This window comes from Bactrocera tryoni, unplaced genomic scaffold, assembly GCF_016617805.1.
Source record: "Bactrocera tryoni isolate S06 unplaced genomic scaffold, CSIRO_BtryS06_freeze2 scaffold_11, whole genome shotgun sequence".
Classification (NCBI taxonomy): Eukaryota; Metazoa; Arthropoda; class Insecta; order Diptera; family Tephritidae; genus Bactrocera; species Bactrocera tryoni.
The window spans coordinates 17928876-17941917 of record NW_024395824.1 but is presented as its reverse complement, the minus strand read 5'-3'; the positions used below and the strand labels follow the sequence as shown (position 1 = coordinate 17941917).

Genomic DNA, 13042 nt, shown 5'->3' with positions numbered 1-13042 from the left:
TAAATCTTTTGCAGAATTTTTCTCCCGAAAACTCGTAACGTCGACTCGTCGGTTGCTGTCATCGTCCAAGCCTCTGCACCATACACCAGGACGAGAATTATGAGCGACTTATAGAGTTTAGCTTTTGTTCGTCGAGAGAGGACTTTACTTTTCAATTGCCTACTCAGTCCGAAGTAGCACCTGTTGGCAAGAGCAATCCCGCGTTGGATTTCCAGGCTGACATTGTTACTGGTGTTAATGCTGAATCCTAAATAGACGAAATTATCTACAACTTCAAAGTTGTGACTGTCAACAGTGACGTGAGAGCCAAGTCGCGAGTGCGACGACTGTTTGTTTGATGACAGGAGATATTTCGTCTTGCCCTCGTTCACTGCCAGACCCATTTTCTGTGCTTCCTTGTCCAGCCTGGAGAATGCAGAACTAACTGCGCGGGTGTTGAGGCCGATGATATCAATATCGTCGGCATACGCCAGTTGCTGTACACTCTTATAGAAGATGGTACCTTCTCTGTTTAGTTCTGCAGATCGTACTATTTTCTCCAGAAGCAGGTTGAAGAAGTCGCACGATAGGGAGTCGCCTTGTCTGAAACCTCGTTTGGTATCGAACGGCTCGGAGAGGTCCTTCCCGATCCTGACGGAGCTTTTGGTGTTGCTCAACGTCAGTTTACACAGCCGTATTAGTTTTGCGGGGATACCAAATTCAGACATCGCGGCATAAATCTGTCTGAAAGCAGCTTTGAAATCGACGAAGAGGTGGTGTGTGTCGATTCTCCTTTCACGGGTCTTTTCCAAGATTTGGCGCATGGTGAATATCTGGTCGGTTGTTGATTTTCCAGGTCTGAAGCCACACTGATTAGGTCCAATCAGTTTGTTGACGGTGGGCTTTAATCTTTCACACAATACGCTCGACAGAACCTTATATGCGATGTTGAGGAGGCTAATCCCACGGTAGTTGGCGCAGATTGTGGGGTCTCGTTTTTTATGGATTGGGCATAGCACACTAAAATTCCAATCGTTGGGCATGCTTTCGTCCGACCATATTTTACAAAGAAGCTGATGCATGCTCCTTATCAGTTCTTCGCCTCCGTGTTTGAATAACTCGGCCGGCAATCCGTCAACCCCTGCCGCTTTGTTGTTCTTCAGGCGGGCAATTGCTATTCGAACTTCTTCATGGTCGGGCAATGGAACGTCTGCTCCATCGTCATCGATTGGGGAATCGGGTTCGCCTTCTCCTGACGTCGTGCGTTCACTGCCATTCAGCAGACTGGAGAAGTGTTCCCTCCATAATTTAAGTATGCTCTGGACATCGGTCACTAGATCACCTTTGGGGGTTCTACAAGAGTATGCTCCGGTCTTGAAACCTTCTGTAAGCCGCCGCATTTCTTCGTAGAATTTTCGAGCATTACCCCTGTCGGCCTGCTTATCAAGCTCTTGAAACTCACGCATTTCAGCCTCTTTCTTTTTCTGTCTGCAAATGCGTCTCGCTTCCCTTCCCATCTATCGGTATCTATCCCATCCCGCACTTGTTGTGGTCGATCGTAACGTTGCGAGGTAGGCAGCCTGTTTTCTCTCCGCTGCGACACGGCACACAAACCAATGGCTTCGGTTGCAGCTCTACGTAAGGAATTTGAAATGCCGTCCCACAGTTCCCTTATACCGAGTTGTTGACGAGTGCTCTCAGAGAGCAGGAGTGCAAGCCGAGTAGAAAATCGTTCCGCTGTCTGTTGTGATTGCAGCTTCTCGACGTCGAACCTTCCCTGTGTTTGTTGACGTGCGTTTTTTGCTGCTCAGAGGCGGGTGCGAATCTTGGCTGCAACAAGACAGTGGTCCGAGTCGATGTTAGGACCTCGGAGCGCACGCACATCTAAAACACTGGAGACGTGTCTTCCGTCTATCGCAACATGATCGATCTGGTTGGTAGTTTTTCGATCCGAAGACAGCCAGGTAGCTTGATGAATCTTCTTATGCTGGAATCTAGTACTACAGATAACCATATTTCGGGCCCCGGCGAAGTCAATCAGCCTCAGCTCATTAGGGGATGTTTCGTCGTGGAGGCCGAATTTACCGACCGTAGTGCCAAAGACACCTTCTTTGCCCACTCTGGCGTTAAAGTCGCCAAGCACGATTTTGACATCGTGGCGGCGGCAACTCTCATAAGCGCGCTCCAAGCGCTCATAGAAGGCATCTTTGGTCACCTCGTCCTTCTCTTCTGTCGGGGAGTGGGCGCAAATCCGCGATATGTTGAAGAACCTCGCTTTGATGCGGATTGTGGCTAGACGTTCATTCACCGGAGTGAATGATATTACTCGGCGACGGAGTCTCTCTCCCACCACGAATCCAACACCAAACTTGCGCTCCTTTATATGGCCACTGTAGTATATGTCACATGGACCTACTTGTCTCTGTCCTTGTCCTGCCCATCGCATTTCTTGGACGGCGGTGATGTCAGCCTTTATTTTTGCGAGGACATAAACCAGCTGGGCAGCGGCACCTTCCCAATTAAGGGTCCTGACATTCCAGGTGCATGCCCTCAAATCGTAGTCCTTATTTCGTTTGCCATGGTCGTCATCAAAAGGGGGTCTCTCATCCGAGGCTGTCGCTTACTTTTCATTGGCATAGTTTTATTACGTGGCGGGTCCCAAACCCAGCGCACAACCCTATGTAGAGGATGTTTCGCCTTTTCACATTAGCTCGCCTTCGAACGGGTGTTCTTAGGCTACCCAGAGGATACTTGGTCAAAGACCGGAAGTAGTGAGCTGCTTGAGGCATTTGTAAAAGAATCGTTTTTGGCCACTCCCAAGTGAATGGCGATCAGAGAACTTTATTCACTTGTGTGAACTTCAACACATGACTCCATCCTCCAACGCCCCTTTAAGTCAACAAATATTTGTTTGTTTTTCAAGTACTGGAAGGAGACTGATGTCCCAATAAGACCGAGGAATGCACCTGAACTTATCAGGGGACTTCAGAAGAGAATCAACCCTAGCACTTTTCCACTCACGTCGAAAGTATCCCTCCCAGATGCACTTATTATAAATGGCCTCCAAGTATTCCGGAATGAACTTCCACAAGCGTTTACACATCTCTCCGTTCAAACCATCAAAACCTGGTACTGTTTAGACCGAATTAGGCTAAAGGCGTACCCCAACTCCCCGTCATCTAATGGAGGTACCTCTTGTGCTTCAGGTACCTGAACCTGCGACCAAGGAAACACCTAACAGAATCCCCGCACACTCTCCACGACGGTAACAGAGTGTTTCCGACGCGAAGAGAAGTGACATCCTCCTTCTTACGAACCCGACAGATCCGATAGACCTGACCCCAAGGGTCATTCCTATTTCTCTCCTTCTCCTGCAACCTTCACTGCCATTTCTTTATATTCTCTATCCGCGCAACTAAATTCATACCTAAGCTGGGACAGCCTATGAAAACTGCACCGTCACACATAGAAAAACCGGACAAAGTTATTTAAAGTGATTTTACGAATGAAAATGCATAATTTTATATATATAATAATAATGCAATATATTAAAATAAAACGAGTATGGAAGGGCTGATTTCGGGTGAAACCGAACATTTTATATTGAATATATTTGAGATAGGGGTAGTATCGACCAGATTTTATCTATTTTTGCTCATCCCAGATACTACTAATATGCCACATACTCAAAAACTGTTCCCTGGGTTTCATTAAGGTACCCTATGTACAATCCCCAATCATATGGAGAAAGGTCATACTTTACGGAATTATTACCGCAAAATTTTATTTCGTTTCATCAATTACATCTTAATTTGTGTGCTGAAGTGAAAGATTCAAATGGAATTTTAAATTGTGTTGCATATATGGGAAGTAGTTGTGATTGTAGTCTGATGTCGCTCATTTTCACACTGTGACGTAGAAATATTAAAAGAATATCACAAACTAAATTTAGTGGAAATCGGTCTATTGGGTCCTGAAATATAGGATTTCACCAAAAAGTGGGCGGTGCCACGCCCATTGTCCAATTTTCACACCGGCTCCGATAGAGAGTATCGCGAATAAGGAGGTGCGTACTGAACGAAGTCTAAGTTCCGACTACTTGTGTGGCAAAATAGCGGGCTGAAGGTCAATAATTTAATAGGTTTATTGTAGTACGGTTACTTAGGTACTAAAAAAACTCAATTTTGAGAAGCATCGCTGAAGTTTGTAATTCTCACTTTTGTCCAGTTTTTGAAGATAAATGATCCTGTATCCGTCGGGCGCGTTGAGACTTTCGCCTTAATAGCCTGACAGCCCTTATCTTCAAGATTAACTCATGAGTCCACCATTTAATCTTTCTAGGCATATATGTAACTATCATACCTCCTAAGTACCAGACAATAAATCGGGCAGACAGCTGACGTCATTAGATGCCGAGCTGGCCTACCCTTAAATGCACAGTTCCGGCAATTGGGTGCATTCACGCAACCGGCAGCTCTGTGGCTTTCTTGACCACAACTCCGGTAGACATCTGATCAAGCCCTACACTCAGCCACCTTGTGATCAAATCCCATGCACCGGAAGCAGCCAGCGACAAGGCCATCCGGTCACACCCGGAAAGAAAACCATTTGATGTAGCACCTACCTGCCTCAAAGAGAGCGGACATCAACCCTCACGGACGACATTGGTGCCACCATCAGGGGCTACCTTCCAGGGACGACAGACCTCTGGGACGCTGGGCTGAAGTTCTGGAGGTTCAGCCGGAGTAGCTCGTCCATAAAATCCTCACTGCCGTATGGCAGTATTGGACAACAACAATTGTTGTGATTTACGTGAGTACCTGCCGGCGACGGCCTTACCTCACGGTACTTTCTTTGAAGCACATAGATCAGTACAATACGTTGATCAGCGCCATATGTTAATGCATTTTGAACGTATTTTTGGTTCCAATTGGATTGGGTGGATAGGATGGCGACAAATGGTCAGGATGGCGAGACAAGTTAAAATCCAGTTGACTGTCTGTCTGTCCGTCCGAACAAGCTGCAACTTAACCCTTCTGCACAAATTGAGATTGTACCCCTCATAAACAATTTGTGGGTCAATGTGACCCAATAGCAAAAACACGTCAGTATGGTAAAATTATAATGGCAAAGTCATTTTTTTTATTATTTAAACATAAAATTAACAAATTCAAAATTGTTTTCAATAAGAGTCAGTAAAAAATACATCAATTCTGACAATTTATACACATAACTGCCTTTACACTATGTTGTTTGCATATAAATTTCAAGCATTTATCGCAACGAACTGAATGCTTGTTGGAGTTTTTAGTATGTGGACAATAAAAACACCTTTGTCTCTTACCCAAGAAGCATAAAGGAGAATCTTGAGGCTGCACGACCGTGGATAAACTGGGAGTGTCTGCTGCGACTGCTTCCTGGATGATTTCCACAACTCTTTTTGTAGAAGGACCATAGGGCATTCGCTTTCGGCGTGCAAAGTGCGGGGTTACCAAAGATGTGGCCAAGTCTACTAAAAATAATCGCCGCTTAAAGTTTTTAGTCCTGTTCCATTCGGTATTAAGTTCGGTTCATATAACATATGCGTTATATCCCGAAACATCGACCATATTGGAAAAGAGTGCAACTGGCCATCGTTTCGTTTGGCGTTTACATGTGTACGTTGCTATTAATTGGTCCAGCGCATCAACACCTGCTTTAGTCGCATTATAGTGATGTATCATTTCTGGTTTCTTTTTCTGATCATCCCTAGTCTCTGCCGAATGAGGAAGAGTACTCATTACAACAACGAATTGTATTTCTTTGGCATGTAGGTCACAACAGTCACATTTTGTGTGAAAAATAATTCCGAATAATGCTCTGGTTTTTTCCTGACGTCAATAGCTTGGAGGGGAAGAAACTTCTTGTTCTTTCTAACTGTTTCTACTACCGTTATTTTACGTCGTAGCAATTCGACAGCCAAATTGTAGGTTGTAAAAAAGTTGTCACACGTGACGGTATGACCTTTCCCCAAATTGCGTGTGAGATTTATAACTACATTTTCACCTAAAGAAAATATTTTTGTATTGTTTGTTTCATGCTTTTTTTCTCATGTTGATAGCTTTTACCTTGGTTCTTTTCTGGCTGAGTTTTTCTGGCCCTTCCTAGATAGACATCCATATTCCATGCGTAGTTGGACTTGGAATCGCAAAGAGCCCATATTTTACTGCCATATTTGGCAGGTTTGGAAGGTATGTACTGTCTAAAACAGCATCTTCCACGAAAAAGTACCAGCTGCTCATCGCCGGTCACATTTTCATTTGGATTATACATCAGTTTAAGATTTTTGCTCCATTTGTCCCAAATATTTCTTATTGGAGCTAGCTTATCACGTAACCGTCTGGTTTCCCTATCTTCATGGCTATCAAAACGGAGGCATCGTGAAATTTGCATAAATCGTTCAATGTGCGTAACAGCGCGGAATATGGGTCTTCCATTTGTTTCATCCCATAAACATCTCAAGCTTTCCCGGTTAGACTTGGAAACACCAGCCATGATCTGCAGCCCAAAGTAGTATGCTTCCAGTTCCATTATATCAATGATCTCCCACTAACTTTCATATAACTGCACGCCCTTGAAGTTGGTCATTTCAACAATAATTTGTTTCAGTTCTAGTGAAATGAATAAATCGAAAGCACCTTTTATGCTAGCAACCAAGGAACGTGCGTGTTGTGAAGGGCCTGGTTTATTTGAAAGAATGCATTCTTGTCGCATTCTGCTGCATTGCATTTGTTGAGGATCTTTATACCAAACAATCGTACCATCTTTTGCAGGAAAACATTCATTATTTCCTTGTGTTTCTCTGCTAAGACTTTCAATGCTATCAAAAGAATCTGTAGATATATCAGACTCATTTATTTCAGATCCATCACATTGAAAATCTTGGTCTTCATCAGACGCTTCATCAAGTGACTCGTCATCATCATTGACGATTTCTTCAATTCTTTGACGTGATAAAATCTATACAAATATGAATACATACCTACATATAATAAAAGAATCGCAATATTATAAAAAGTTAAATTATTACCTGGTTTCTTCGCTGCATTTTAATTGCGCAGATTTTTACATTCCCATATCACTGAGCAAAAAAAATGTCTACCCGAGCGTCTTCACAGTTGAAATAAATCACACAACTCACAACATTTTCATAAGCTTGGACGTATGTTTGTTAAGATATAATTCAAAACTGGATTTGATTGACGGATTTGAATGTACAGGCTTCGAGAGAACAAATAAAATTGGTAAGCAGGTATGCGTTTTTATGCTGAAATCAATGTTCTCTAATTGAAAATGCTTTTCTAATTTTGGGGTTAGTGTAGAGAAGCCTTATTTTAATTTTGAAGGGAAAAACATTTATGTTTTATTTCCCACATTTGATTAAGTCGTTACGGAATAAATTGCTGAAGTGTGACCAAAAAACGCCCGATGGCATTGTAAGTTTTAAAGTCATACAAGAGTTGTGGGAACGAGAGGAAAACTGCAATACCAAGATGTGCCCACAGTTGGCTAGACAACACATATTTCCAAACTCATTTGAAAAAATGCGAGTTAAATTTGCAACGCAAGTGTTTAGCAAAACAGTTGAAGCTGCTATTAAAACTATTTGCGATACATAGGGTTTCAAGCAAAGTCCACAAGCGGTGGCTTTACCAACGCCTGAATTTATTTCAAAAATTGACACAATTTTTTACTGCATGAATAGTGGATCTTTATACTCAGATAATTGTTATCGGTCTGCTATTCAACTCAACAAAGAACCACATAAATTTATTCAATTATTCTTATGCTACTTAGAGGGAGTTAAATTTGTCGACGAAAAAAAAGAGTATATTTTTTAGATGGAATGAAATTATCATTAAAATCTGCTCTTCTAATTGTCGAAGAAGTATTAAAAGATAATTCAGACAAATTTTTCATTATGACAAAATCTTTAAACCAAGACAAATTAGAAAATATATTTGCTGTATTAAAACAAAAAGGCGGTAATAATACTCGTACCAACCCCTCTGTAGCTGAGTTGAATAATATTTTAGCCAGGTTATTGGCTTTCAAAATTATAAAAAATAGTTCATTTAGCAACTGTGGAGAGACGCAGGATTCAATGGATCAGGTAATTACCAGCGTTTCTAACAATGAACCGGAGTTGCTTGTAAATGAGGAAGAAGATAACAGCCTGCTATATGATTTCGATTTTAACGACCAATTGCATGAGAATTACCTTTTGGAAGACTCATTTTGTAACCAGTCAGATATTAGTTTAGAGCTGGTACTCGTATCAATTAGATATTTTATTGGATATGTGGCATACAAAATCTTTCCAAGGTTAAAATGTGAAAAATGTTGCGAGGAATTAAGGAAAAAAGATGAAGTTTTAACTGCTCCTTGTGAACTGTTCATTTTTCACAAAAACTATCAATCACTTACAGATTTCGGTAATCTCGTTGCTCCATCGGAAGCCCTTAGCTAGTGTAAAACATGTCATAATTTTTCAACAAATTTTTTAACAAATTTTTTAATTAGAGCCTGAGAAATTAGGCATAAAAGCTTTCATGTTAGAGTCATGCAAAAATTCTACTCCCGAATGGTTCAGTGGGGAGTGCTGTAACCATAGACTAGAAATTTTAGATTTTATGTTATTAATACTTTTAAGACAACACTGCATTTGGTCTGTGCAAAAAGGAAGTTCGAAACAAAGAAAATTAAAAATTATTGCTGGTCAATAGATGTTAATATTTTATTTTTTATTTAAAAATTAATTAATTTATATAAAATTTATAATAAACTATATGTTTGTTTTCGTTTTTGTCCCAATGACTAAAAAATTATGATTATAACTATTAATACATATTTATGTATAAATTTAATTTTACAGCAGACTTATAAATAATATCACATACATATGTTCGTTTATTTATATTCCCTCATATCCATCATTTTTATGATTTTTTTTTTGTTTTACGTGTAAAAATGTGAAAACTCTACATTCAGTATTTAAGTGATTTAAAAATATGAAGTAGCAAGAAAATTTGAATTTTTTGCTAAGCAACGAAGAACCAAATCATCTCCACACATACAAGGGCAACATATCACACAAATTGTCGTTTGTTTTTCTATCTACAAAATCAATGCTGTGTTCGACTTCGCGGCATCGCTCTATGCTTTTTTCATTTTAATTTTTATTTTATTTGACTGCCAAAATTGTGAGAAACGAAGCAAGGAAACGAGGAGTCATTCGGCTACAGTTATGGCTTCTGTACATTGAATTTTCTGTAAAGTTAACAGCAAAATGAGCAATTTGTTTGTGAACTTAACAGCAAACTAACGGGTTGTACCAGTATGAGCCGCCATACAACGTGTACGTTGTATGAGATGCGCATTCTATATTACTTCATATTCTCGGTTACTAGTACCTACCTAAAGAGTATCGTATTATTTGATTTTATAACTTCACAGTGAAATAATGTATCTCGAAACTATGAGATTTCCGTCATTTCTTCAAGGAGTAATTATTGTTTTAGATAATATTTTCTATCGATTGGCCTAGGTTTCGATTGAACTGTACACCAAAAAAATACATTTCATGTACTTTAGCCTCTCAGTGGACTCCACGCCTGACCTATCACATACGGATCTACCGGAGAAGAGACGTCAAACTACTCAGTTATCTAGAGGGTTGCAAAATAGATATTGCAAAGTGCAGAGGACAATCATATGACAATGCTGCTAATATGTCAGGACGATACAAAGGGATGCAGCAAAAAATTTTAGAGCATAAAAAATACGCCGTATTTATACCATGCGCTGCACATACTCTAAACTTGATTGCAGTAAATTTTTTTTCAATTGCGCAGTTGTTATACAATTTTTTTTTCGTCTTCTACTCATCGTTGGGCAGTTTTAGCCTCTTCAGACCCGAGCATGATCTAAACATGGTTTTAATGTTTTTTTTTTGGTTTTTTGTAGTTGTGGAGATATAAAAAAACACATGCTTTGAAAGATATAAAAATTTTTATTTGTAAGTATGGAAAAAATCGGTTGCACATATGTGTACTTCAGGTCTCACTTATGTTATTTCGAGTTGAGATTTTTCATGGTGTGATAGTCTTCAAAAAAATTATTTTTTAAAATACATAGGTAGATATTACATTTTACACAAATGGTGCGGCAACGTGAAGAGCACTTCGGATGACGACATTTTGAGGCGAAGTTATTGTCTACGAATCTCGGCTGATGACCAACATTGTCCAGTCTGGTTTCGGTTTGTGGCTGTGGGATAATCTGGCGGCGTTTCTTTGCAGGAGGCTTATCATCATAGTCGAATTCGTCGTCTGTAACATTCAAATGGGATCTTTTAGAGGCACTGGTGCTGGAACGAGAAGTGGAGAAGTCCGCCTGCATAGTTCATCAACGCTTTGGCCAGATTAAGTCTGTATGGGAGTAGTTCTAATTTGTCCTTGCTTTGGATGTCTTCTTCAGCACAGCAACGCATATACATAATCCAACAATTGACGGCAATTAGGTCAAGGAAATGACAGAAAATTCTAACCGTCCATTTATTTGTTCGAATACTACACCGATAGTAAGCAATTAGCCTGTCGCATAAGTCAATCCCACCCATACAGGTGTTGTAATTTCTGATAGCTGCTGGCCGATCTACGTCAATTTTTCGCTTTTGTTTTTTACACCGACGTTTACAGGTATCTGCCGGAGTACATCCTGTGCATGTCGACAGCATTGTTACAGGCCTTGTATCCATCCATTTGACAACACATACTCGTTCGTCACTTCTTACTTTTTCATCCCAATGTCCTCTTTGCAGAACCTTATCAGCCTTCAGTTTCTTTGTTACTGGTCCAATGCGATTTATCATCACAGTCCCAGTCAGAAAAATGCCATTATTTTTTTGCCAGCCCATCTCGGGCCGCCAGTACAAAGTTCTTAAGACCAAGAGGATTTGGCTTAGAAGGCACATATTGGCGAAATTCACATCGTCATGAAAATGGAATCATATGTTCGTCTATGGACATATGCTTAGACCGTGACAACTCATGGCATCTCTTCAAAATGGGGTCTATTAGTGGTCTTATTTTCCATAGTTTGTCACCAGCATTTGGCTTATTTAGATCTACAATGTGTAGATAATTTCGAAGCTCAAAAAATCTGTCTCGGTTCATTGTATCCGCAATAATAGGCACACGTAACTCTCTATTCCAATAAAGCTTACCTTGAGGATATTTGAGGTTGCCCATCATCAAGTGCACGCCTGCAAATTTAATCATTTCAATAGCGTTCGTGTTCAACGATTTTAAATCCCGCTTTTGTGCCGAATATAGGTTGCTCTGCTCTGCTACTAACTCCCAGAATTCTACGCCCAGATACTCAAAAAAGCAGTACAATATATTCATGTCTGAAGTACCCTCCGAAACAAGTACATCCTCCGAAATGTCTGGCCCACGAGGAGTCATTCCAGTAGTGCGCCACAACGCTGAACGCAGTGTATTCTGCGATTCCTCTCCTGAATTCGTCTCGTTCTGTACCAGTTCCACACTTGCATCTTCGCCATCCATTTCCATGATATCTGCACCCTCTTCGCCACCCATTTCCATGATAACTGCACCTTCTTCGCTGTCCGTTTCCATTAAATCTGGTGGTAGGTACTCATCATCGCTATCTCCAGAGAAGTCCAAGTCGCTATCATTCAATAAAGCCTCAATTTCTCGGTCGTCCATGTTGAAACTGAAAATCGGTCATATATTACACAAAACTAATGTTTAGTCCTGGAGTACACATATGTGCAACACAGAAAATAAGGAAAAGTTACGCGGGTAGAATTAAGTAAAATATAAAACCCACCTTTTTACACGATAATCCAACACTTCAACTGTAGTATCCACTTTGAATTACCAAAAAAAAAGTGAAAAATTGATTCTTTATTGATTTTCAAAGTTACTGACTAGGCGTCTCTTGCAAAAATTCTCGACTGTCATATTCAAATTAGATAAATAGTGATAAATAGTGGAAACTTTGATAGCTTTAGAAGAATTTGTAGTACAAACCTTTACCATAAGATGTCAGCCGTATTAGTTTTGCGGGGATACCAAATTCAGACATCGCGGCATAAAGGCAGCTCCTTTTCGTGCTGTCGAAAGCAGCTTTGAAATCGACGAAAAGGTGGTGTGTGTCGATTCTCCTTTCACGGGTCTTTTCCAAGATTTGGCGCATGGTGAATATCTGGTCGGTTGTTGATTTTCCAGGTCTGAAGCCACACTGATAAGGTCCAATCAGTTTGTTGACGGTGGGCTTTAATCTTTCACACAATACGCTCGATAGAACCTTATATGCGATGTTGAGGAGGCTAATCCCACGGTAGTTGGCGCAGATTGTGGGGTCTCCTTTTTTATGGATTGGGCATAGCACACTTAAATTCCAATCGTTGGGCATGCTTTCGTCCGACCATATTTTACAAAGAAGCTGATGCATGCTCCTTATCAGTTCTTCGCCGCCGTGTTTGAATAGCTCGGCCGGCAATCCGTCGGCCCCTGCCGCTTTGTTGTTCTTCAGGCGGGCAATTGCTATTCGAACTTCTTCATGGTCGGGTAATGGAACGTCTGCTCCATCGTCATCGATTGGGGAATCGGGTTCTCCTTCTCCTGGTGTTGTGCGTTCACTGCCATTCAACAGGCTGATGCATGCTTAAATTCCATATCTGGTCGGTTGTTGATTTTCCAGGTCTAAAGCCACACTGATAAGGTCCAATCAGTTTGTTGACGGTGGGCTTTAATCTTTCACACAATACGCTCGATAGAACCTTATATGCGATGTTGAGGAGGCTAATCCCACGGTAGTTGGCGCAGATTGTGGGGTCTCCTTTTTTATGGATTGGGCATAGCACACTTAAATTCCAATCGTTGGGCATGCTTTCGTCCGACCATATTTTACAAAGAAGCTGATGCATGCTCCTTATCAGTTCTTCGCCGCCGTGTTTGAATAGCTCGGCCGGCAATCCGTCGGCCCCTGCCGC

General features: G+C 40.9%; 2 protein-coding genes across 4 annotated transcripts; both read right to left on the bottom strand.

Annotated features, from left to right (window-relative positions):
• Positions 1-5172: 5172 nt before the first annotated feature.
• Positions 5173-7507, bottom strand: LOC120779651 (piggyBac transposable element-derived protein 4-like). Of its 2 annotated transcripts, XM_040112000.1 has the most exons (3): positions 7049-7507; positions 6087-6978; positions 5173-6024 (listed from the first exon to the last, which is right to left on the bottom strand). In XM_040112000.1, exons 2-3 carry the CDS (start codon positions 6547-6549, stop codon positions 5759-5761), a joined length of 729 nt encoding a protein of 242 aa, XP_039967934.1. In that variant the 5' UTR covers positions 6550-6978; positions 7049-7507; the 3' UTR covers positions 5173-5758. The 2 variants fall into 2 exon arrangements, with proteins under 2 accessions (XP_039967934.1, XP_039967933.1); XM_040111999.1 differs by having other exon boundaries at positions 6087-7507.
• Positions 7508-10807: 3300 nt separating this feature from the next.
• Positions 10808-11964, bottom strand: LOC120779639 (piggyBac transposable element-derived protein 3-like). Of its 2 annotated transcripts, XM_040111991.1 has the most exons (3): positions 11875-11964; positions 11246-11757; positions 10808-11146 (listed from the first exon to the last, which is right to left on the bottom strand). In XM_040111991.1, exons 2-3 carry the CDS (start codon positions 11748-11750, stop codon positions 11013-11015), a joined length of 639 nt encoding a protein of 212 aa, XP_039967925.1. In that variant the 5' UTR covers positions 11751-11757; positions 11875-11964; the 3' UTR covers positions 10808-11012. The 2 variants fall into 2 exon arrangements, with proteins under 2 accessions (XP_039967925.1, XP_039967924.1); XM_040111990.1 differs by having other exon boundaries at positions 10808-11757.
• Positions 11965-13042: the final 1078 nt, after the last annotated feature.

Coding starts and splice junctions, on each gene's coding strand:
- LOC120779651 (XM_040111999.1), bottom strand. CDS start 6,549: ATGGAACTGGAAGCATACTACTTTGGGCTGCAGATCATGGCTGGTGTT. Junction 6,025..6,086: donor TCAGCCAGAAAAGAACCAAG/GTAAAAGCTATC, acceptor TATTTTCTTTAG/GTGAAAATGTAGTTATAAAT.
- LOC120779639 (XM_040111990.1), bottom strand. CDS start 11,750: ATGGACGACCGAGAAATTGAGGCTTTATTGAATGATAGCGACTTGGAC.